The sequence below is a fragment of the Leptinotarsa decemlineata genome, unplaced genomic scaffold (assembly GCF_025532065.1).
Source record: "Leptinotarsa decemlineata unplaced genomic scaffold, Ldec_3_MD MMD2_tig00000035_RagTag_RagTag, whole genome shotgun sequence".
Classification (NCBI taxonomy): Eukaryota; Metazoa; Arthropoda; class Insecta; order Coleoptera; family Chrysomelidae; genus Leptinotarsa; species Leptinotarsa decemlineata.
Genome location: NW_027412540.1, coordinates 6,455,843 through 6,464,552, shown reverse-complemented (window position 1 = coordinate 6,464,552; position 8,710 = coordinate 6,455,843). Strand labels below are relative to the sequence as shown.

Genomic DNA, 8,710 nt, shown 5'->3' with positions numbered 1-8,710 from the left:
AAAATTCACTCTCAAGATAATTGAAAAAAATAGCGACTTTCAACTAAAAAAATCAGAAAATGTACATATCAACCCAGTCTTTCCTCAGCAATGGAACTGGTACTGTGATTTAGACAGGGCTGTATCTGAAGAGTACGGAGGGCGAGTGTAAGCCCACAGCACTTAGGCCACATGTGACCCATTGTACATCCTCCCGAGGAGTTGTCCTCCTAGGTCATCGTCCATCCTGTCCTTTCCAGGAAAGTAGCCAGGTCACTTGAAGACATCTCCTTTATATCGGCAGGTGTAGGTCAAGACTCGCCGAACACACACTCTCTTATTGACGATAACTCCGAGTACTCTCATAGGACATGCCTGACAGTTTCATCTTCCTGTTCACACATCCTGCATGGAGGTGTGTCCACTAGCCCCATATTATGGAGGTGTTTCCTTAGTTGACAGTGGCCAGTCAGAAATCTTACTGTTAACCGTAGATTTTTCCTGGTCATTGCCAGATATTTCTTTGGCGCCAGCTTCCCAGGGTCGCCCAGGGAGATCCTGGCAATATTGCATCCTTTGATTCCATCCCATCTCTTGAGGGATTGAGCAATGGTATAACATTTGGCTAGTTCCGTAATTGTTGAAGTCATCAGGCGGTAGGTGCTACTGGGTTCTAAAATTCTTAGTCCAGCCGCATCCTTACTAAAGAGTCGGCAACGCGATTACCTTTGCTCCTGTCGTGCCCTTTAACCCACCTCAGTATAATGTTATTATCTACCGAGGCTTCGGCTAAATCTTGGTGGCACTTTAGTACTAGCCCTGAGGTAACACGTCTTTTCAAGGCTAATAGGGCTTGTCTGCTGTCAGTGCAAATTGTTATGTTTTTGCCAGAAATTCCTTTCCTGGTTATTTCTTTTATGGCGATTGAAATACCAGCCAGTTCTGTTTGGAGCACGCTGGTATTTTTTTCCCATTTCCCACTTAATCCTTAGGCTTAGTGATCTGGAGTACACTCCACATCCTGAGCCTTCTTTGGTTTTTGAGCCGTCTGTATATATGCGTATTGCATTTGTAGCATCTGACTCTGTGTTCTGTTTTATTTGTATTTTGTAGGGTTTATTAAACACAAACTTGGGTTCAATTGCAGCCGTCTGTATATATGCGTATTGCATTTGTAGCATCTGACTCTGTGTTCTGTTTTATTTGTATTTTGTAGGGTTTATTAAACACAAACTTGGGTTCAATTACATCACGGGTTGCCTGCAGCAGAGGTTGTGCAGTAAGCGCTTCTCGCCATAGGCTCAGCCTCAATTGAACCATTCCTACTTCGGGTTTACACTAGCCGTGCATTAACACAACCTCCTTAACGTAGAGGTCCAGAGGGGTCAGACTCGTAATTAATTCCATTGCCGCGGTTGGTGTTGTTCTAATGGCTCTTGTGATGTTTAAACAAGCCAGTCGCTGTATTTGATATAATTTTTGGATGGTCGTTGCTTGTAGAACTTTCGGTCCCCATACAATGGCTCCGTATGTTAACATAGATCTTATTATTGCAGTGTAGATCCAGGTGACCACACGGGGTGAAAGGCCCCGCGCGTCCAGCTGTCCTCCGACATTGCTCATAAGCAACATATGCTCTTTGTTCTACTCTGTACGTGAGAGTTCCATGTTATCTTCCTGTCGAAGATAGTACCAAGGTATTTCACCTCTTCAGAGAAGTTTAGTTTGCTTTTGAAGATTTCGAGAGGTTTTAAGCCCAATAAATTATTTTCCTGGTGAGAAGAACCATCTCAGTCTTCTTGGGATTGATCGACAGTGAGTGTTCATTACAACATGTTTCTATTAATTTGAGTCCATCTTGCGCTCTTTCGCACAGTGTGTTCACAAATTTGCCGGTCTGCAAGATAACTATGTCATCTGCATATGCAATTGTGTCGAAAGCATTATTGTTGAGGTGATTAATCAGGGTATCCAGAACTATGTACCAGAGAAGGGGTGATAAGACTCCTCCCTGTGGACATCCCCTCATGACCAGTCCTCGCACTGTGATGTCTTCTACATTGATACTTATTGCTCTACTAGAGATCATCTTGAGTATCCATTCTTCTACTACCAGGGCAACATTCCTGGAGTGTAGTTGCTGGGTGATTGTTGGAAAGGTTGTTTTATCAAACGCTCCCTCGATATCTACGAATATACCCAGGGTGCGTATAGACAGGGCGATGGAATTAAATAATCAGTCAATTTTATACATAAAAAGAAATAACTTGTATCTGATTTCTACTAAGTTTTTTATTTGTTACGACCAGTTTCAGTTTATTAAACCATTCTCATGATACATTTTGTCAAAACAAGTCCTCAAATATAGGACAGTCAGGTACCTGCAACAGGTATCTGAAATAACAAATGTTACCTGAATTCCAATACTACAACAATAACTATTTATCTTCTATAATATATCAAGGTTACCAACTATTGATCCCCAAAAACATATGTGTGGATTTTTCCAACTACCCATGGATCCAAAATTTTACTTTCGCCATGCACACAATAATTATCCATCTTGAATATTACATTATAAACTTTTGGTAATAACAATCAAACCGATAATTATTCTATCCATGATATAATTGAACAATTTTCACATACATTTTTATTTCTAGATGCTTTTTGCTAACAACTTAGCTTCCTCGGTATAATAATTATTATTAAAAAATACGATTTAACGATGTAAAATAAAAAATTATAACATCATTAGATTGAATATTGAGAATAATGAGTTGTATGCGTTTTTTATAAAAAAAATTCATTCCAATGAAATGCTAGGCCACGGCAGTAAATCTGTTATTTCTCTGCCAAACTGAACAAATAACTATTATTTTACACAAACAATTCTAATTTTAAAAATTATAATTTTGTTTAAGATCTGGGTTTTCAATTACTGGTGGGCAACATTCATGATCAATTTCTTAATAGTATTTATAAACATTAACATTTTGTTTAAATACAAAAAAAGTCTGAAAATTAAATGTTGAAAATTGACAATTTTATAACTGTGTTGTAATGCTATAAGTTTTTGTAAGTTTTGAATATCTGTAAAAAACAAAAATTCAGCTTAGTGCTTTTTTCCAGAATTGTTATTTTCTGAAAAATTCAAATTTTTTAAATAGTTATTAATTAATCAGTAAATTTGAGACCTTTTAGTGTAAGTGAATGTGAAGAGTTGTGAATACAGTTACTAAAGTAACAGATCTGTTCCGTCATTCACTCTGTTATGACTATACCCTAGCATTGCAGAAATGGACCATCATTCTCTATAGAGATAAGTTTTTGGAATTATATAGTTATCGGAGTTTGGGGATGTTGATTTTATTTATAAGTCCGGTTTCGGGTTTGACCCCATTATCAAGTAAAACTCAGTTTTATACTTGATAATGGGGTCAAACCTGAAACCGGTCGTATAAATAAAATCATCTAGTGGTAATTACACAAAAGTTTTTTTATTCACTTCATTAAAGTTTTTCAAAACCATTTTGAAAGTCTGAAAAAATATTTCTGAAGCTTGGCATATTGATATACTTACAGGTTTGAGATCGCGGTGAGCATACCCAAGACTGTGTAAGTAGGCCACTGCTGACACAATTTGTCTAAAAAACATCCTACTCTCCGATTCTGTTAGTCTATTTTTCTCAACAATATGATCAAAAAGTTCACCTCCTGAGCAGTACTCCATGATGATAAAGAAGTGTGTATCAGTTTCAATTACCTAAAATTATCACAATTAGAAACAACTGTTTTATAGGGAGGAAAATCTGGAAATAATAAAATCTGATGAGAATTACATTGCCCAATCCTTTCAACGCCGGATTATTAAAAAAGTAATGTTTTTCAAAATAATACTTTCTTAGAAACCACATAAAAATTACGTTTACTTGGGGGAAAACAACTATACAGAATCCTAAAGTGTGTACGAAAGATAATAATAATAATTATCACCATTATTTTCAAAGTGGATCAATACTTTTTTCAATAATCATGCTAAACTGCCCACATTTGTATTCATTCGTTTCCAGGTTTTGCTGTGGTCTTCTTTGGTTACAATCTTCGAACGTTTCAACTGCAACTGCGGCAACTGAAACTCTGTTAATACGTCAAGAAGAGTACTTCGACCACGCCATTGAAGATGACTGCCGCAGTTGCAGTTGAAACGTTTGGATATTGTAACCAAAGAAGACCACGGCAAAACACAGAAACCAACCGAAACATTGACGGCAGCCGTGAAAGCCTACATTCCTATACTACACATATTTACCAGATCTCAAGTTAAATAATAATATGTTCAATAGGAGAATCCAGTAAATTGAAAAGGATATATATTTAGGAGAGATTAATTTCTAGGAAAGAAAGGTTTTGGCTTTCTACTTCTTCATCTTTATGTAGATGTATAGAGTTACCTTTTTTGAAAGTGATTACTTCTTTCCTTTCTTTGGAAGATTCTCACATATTTTTGTATGAAGATGGAGAAGTAGAAAGTCACAACCTGTCTTTCCCGAGAATCCACTAGTTTTAATAGAATTGACCGATACTTGATAAAAATCTATTATAATTCAAATTGAAAGGGTTATATTTTTAGGAGTGATTGATTTTTGGGAAAGTTTTTAGCTTTCTAGTACTCTATCTTGATATAAAAAAAATGTGGGAATCTTCCAAAGAAAGGAAGGAAGCAATCAATTTGAAAAAATTAACTCTATACATAGATGTGTAGATCATGCAAAGAAGTAACTTTAAGATACAAACTGGAAGAAAAAGCCCTCCTGAAACAGCTATTTTCATATAAACATTGAATTACACGAAAGAAAAATACTTTCGAAACAAGTACTTTCATATGAACACTGAATTATACGAGAAACACACGTAAAATAGAAAAGTGTTTTTCGTATAATTATAATTATAAACACACGGAATAAAGAAAAGTGTTTTTCGTATAATTCAGCGTTCATATAAAATTATTTCGTCTAATTCAATGTTTATATGAAAATAGCTGTTTCTAGAGGGCTTTTTTTCCAGTTTGTGTCTGAAAGACACAAACTGGAAAAAACTGGAAACAGTTTCTAGAGGGTTTTTTTTTCCAGTTTGTGTCTGAAAGTTACTTCTTTGCATGATCTAAATATATTTATATGAAGTTAATGTTTTTTGAAATTGATTGTTTCCTTTCTCCTTTCTTTGGAAGATTCCCACATATTTTTTTTATATGAAAATGGAGTAGTAGAAATAACTTTCTTTCCCATCCATTATAACATATACAATGCTATTGTATAGCATATTTAACTATACAATAGCATCCTCAGGCGTCACAATACTGACTAAACAAATTCTGTGTCATGACTATTACTACTACTATTAAGATTCAAAATTATTATAAAAGCATGTCCTAGAATTTGTTTAGTCAGTATTGTGGCGCCTGGAGGTGCTACTGTATAGCGAAACACGTGTTGCGGTTTTGTAAACTGACAAGTGGAAATCTCACATTCAAGTGTTTTTTTAATACGTCAATTCATTAATCATCAAATTACATGGTATATACAAGAGAACTCTCAATGATAATTGGAATAATCATGCAGATTTTCAGTAGTCATGTAAAATATTGAATGAAAACTTTTTAAGTTGAATAATGATGATCTTGAAGTTAGAATGAAGCGAGTAGAACTCACTTTCTGGTATACACTTGAAAATTAAGTATATTCAAGATTTTCGACTCAGATCTCAAAATGGTTGAAAGTGAAAAGAGGAAGATTACATCATACATCCCTTTATCAAAAACAATTTTCCTCGCTTTGAATCTGAAAGTTTTTTGTTTACACTGTGCACTGGGGTTCAAGTTCTAGCATATAACGGATTGGAATAAGGTCTTTATTGGTGTCACACTTTTGTTTAGCTGTTAGAAAATATCCACTGGTTATATTCAAGTTGTTGAATTTTTTAATTTTTAATTTCAATTGGAAGAACTTGGCAATTTGTAATGGTCTCCTTGAATTTTAACATCTACATTTCACAAGGAACATCTTCTTTCACCTTTGAAAATATGATCTCGTGGCATAAATAGTTTTCTGATGTGATTTCTTGACACTCAATGAATAATATGTGAATTTTATCTCTTTGGATGAGAAATTTGAAGTGTGGGATATTGGTTTGAAAATATTTTTGAGGAACTGAAAGGGGATATGAATGGTTAGAGTTTTACAATAGGTACCTCAACTGATTTGCTTTGCTGAAGCTTCTATTTTCAATTATATTTCCAAACATGAGAATATTTTCGGTTTTTGTTCAAAAAGTAATTTTTTCTTTACCGAACGCTTATTTATTGATTTGATTTCTTTCACTTAGCTCATTTGGCCTAACCATTCAGTTTTGAAAATGATCAGTTTTTATTTTTGAAAGTATGTAAGATATCATTTGAAATACAACAATTAATAGATAAATTATGTTATGTATTGAAATTCAGTTCTATTTTCATTAAAACATTTTTTATTTTTGAAATTATGTCCTTTGAAGTAACTTGATTTAAAGATATAGTTTGAGTGCTTTTATTAAAAGTATCAATGGATTTTTGAGAGACAGTCGTCTATTCATTCTGAATCGTTTTAAGTTTTAGTTGATTTTCTGGAAGAAGATTTACTAAATTATATCTTTCAGCACCATCTCGGTCTAAATTACCACTTATGGCTTTAATTATAGATCCTAAGCCAGTAATAAGGCCACATTTCATTCTTATTTGATTAATTAATGGGTTTAGCTGATTTGATTGGGTTTTGGTGGATGGTCAAGAATCTTTTCTGTTTTCAAAATATGGATGTCTTTGACTGGGAAAATTTGTGAGTTTAAATGGTTTGAGGATTTTGAAGTACTGGTCTTGTGAGATATTTGTTACAGGTGAAAGGGTCTACTAAAATTATGTTTAGAATTTCTTAGTGTAATTCTTTATGATTATATAAAATTATTTTGGGAATTCATATCATTTTTGACTATAAAACAAATTTTCTTCTTCAATAACAAGAGACATTGCTACTTCTAAACTATCTGGTTTTTTTAGTCTAACATTATTTTGCAATTGTCTACCTTACACTCTCATAAAACACTCTCATAAAAGTTTTAAAAGGTAAGTCATTATAATTCTGAAGTCGTTTTCAACTTTACTTGGATCTAAAGCCATTGATGTCCATTTAGAAATAAGACTTCTAGGATATTGACAACGTATACCAAAGTTATATAGGGTTCATTTTTTAATGGATGCAAAGCAAGTAAATCTAATACTAACCAATCAATATTTCTTTGATAATATCCAAAATTCAACTCGATTACTTGCTTAATTTCATTCCAGGTGATAAGCTCTATTTGTGAACCAATTAAGCTAAGAGTGCTACCTATTATTTTCCAATAATTGCAATTCAAATAAAAGTATTTATTTTAAAGTTTAATTTCAATCATATTTCAACAACCATCCAAAAATATGTATTAGTATTTTCTTCAAAATTTGAAATAACATCATTATACAATCTCAAAAGTTGATAATTCACTGGACGAGGTGTCACTGCTTCTACTGGTTGAATATAATTTATTTGAGGAGGTATTTGATTCAGTTGGAATCGAATTTGGTTTGTTTGAGGTAATATTCCAAACTGAATGTCCAAGTTTAATTCGTTTTCAAATAATCCAACTGAATTTTCAAGTTCACTCATCAAATAATAAAAGTTGCTTTTACTCTATTTTAAAAATTTTTAAATTTACTTCACTTGAGATTAAATCGTTTTTACTAAAATATATGTGAGCATTTAGTCTGAAAAATATTTTTGGTAAGTAGCTTAGTCTTCGTGATAATCAATAGTTTGTAATGCCAATTTGGGATGATTGCTGAGTAGCTATCTTTCTTTCAGAAATATTAAGTTCTAGATCTCCGAATTCTGAAATATTTTAAAAGACATTTTGATAAAGTAACAGAAAGTATGGTTAACTTTAATGTGACTGTGGCTCATGAAATTGCATATGCCGGACTATAGAACATCAACATTGTTAGGTACATAACAGTTGTCATGACAGTTTGAACATCTGCTTTTCTTATTTTTACTCAAGGCTTTGCTTGCTAGGAATAATGCTAATGAACACCTGTCTCTTCTAGGAATGCAGCTAATCATGATCAGTTCTTTCTTTGATTTAATCTGTTTGTCTCAACTTACAGATGTTTTGAAGACACAGAAACTGAAAGAAAAATTTTTTTGAAGAAACTAGTTTTTAGAAAAAACTTTTGGCTTTCTAAATATTTCTCCATCTTCATGTATCACTGCAATTTCAAAATTAACAAAATCTTAAAGATTTTGATTTGTTTCTGCCAGCAACCTCCAATTTAAAAAAGGCAGCACATGGAAAGTGTGTGCCTTGGTAAATAACCCAAATATTCAATCCAAACAAGAAGCAACAAATTGTTCAATATGTGGAGAGGAATAAAATGGTCCTAAAATTATTGCAAATTCAAAGTTTTTAAAAAGTGAATGATTTCGATTTGGTTCAGTTAGTTTAATGGTAAAGCTAGCAAAACCCATCATTTTAAAAACACAATGCATTGAAAGTCGTCAATGGAGGTCATAAAAGCGTTAAATGAGCCTACAATTTTCAAAGTATTTTTATTTCATCCATAGTTGAAGAATGTTTTAGAAAAATTATTTCTGTTTTATCATGT

The 8,710-nt window shown here is 33.1% G+C and overlaps 1 protein-coding gene across 2 annotated transcripts in view; it reads right to left on the bottom strand.

The window, feature by feature from the left end:
* Positions 1 to 8,710, bottom strand: part of LOC111508614 (maternal embryonic leucine zipper kinase) — a 177,806-nt gene that overhangs the window by 157,508 nt on the left and 11,588 nt on the right. For both annotated transcript variants that reach the window (XM_074171800.1, XM_074171799.1), the window contains exon 2: positions 3,563 to 3,745. In XM_074171800.1, the coding sequence (XP_074027901.1) occupies positions 3,563 to 3,712 (150 nt within the window). In that variant the 5' untranslated portion in view covers positions 3,713 to 3,745. The remainder of the gene's footprint in view (positions 1 to 3,562; positions 3,746 to 8,710) is intronic.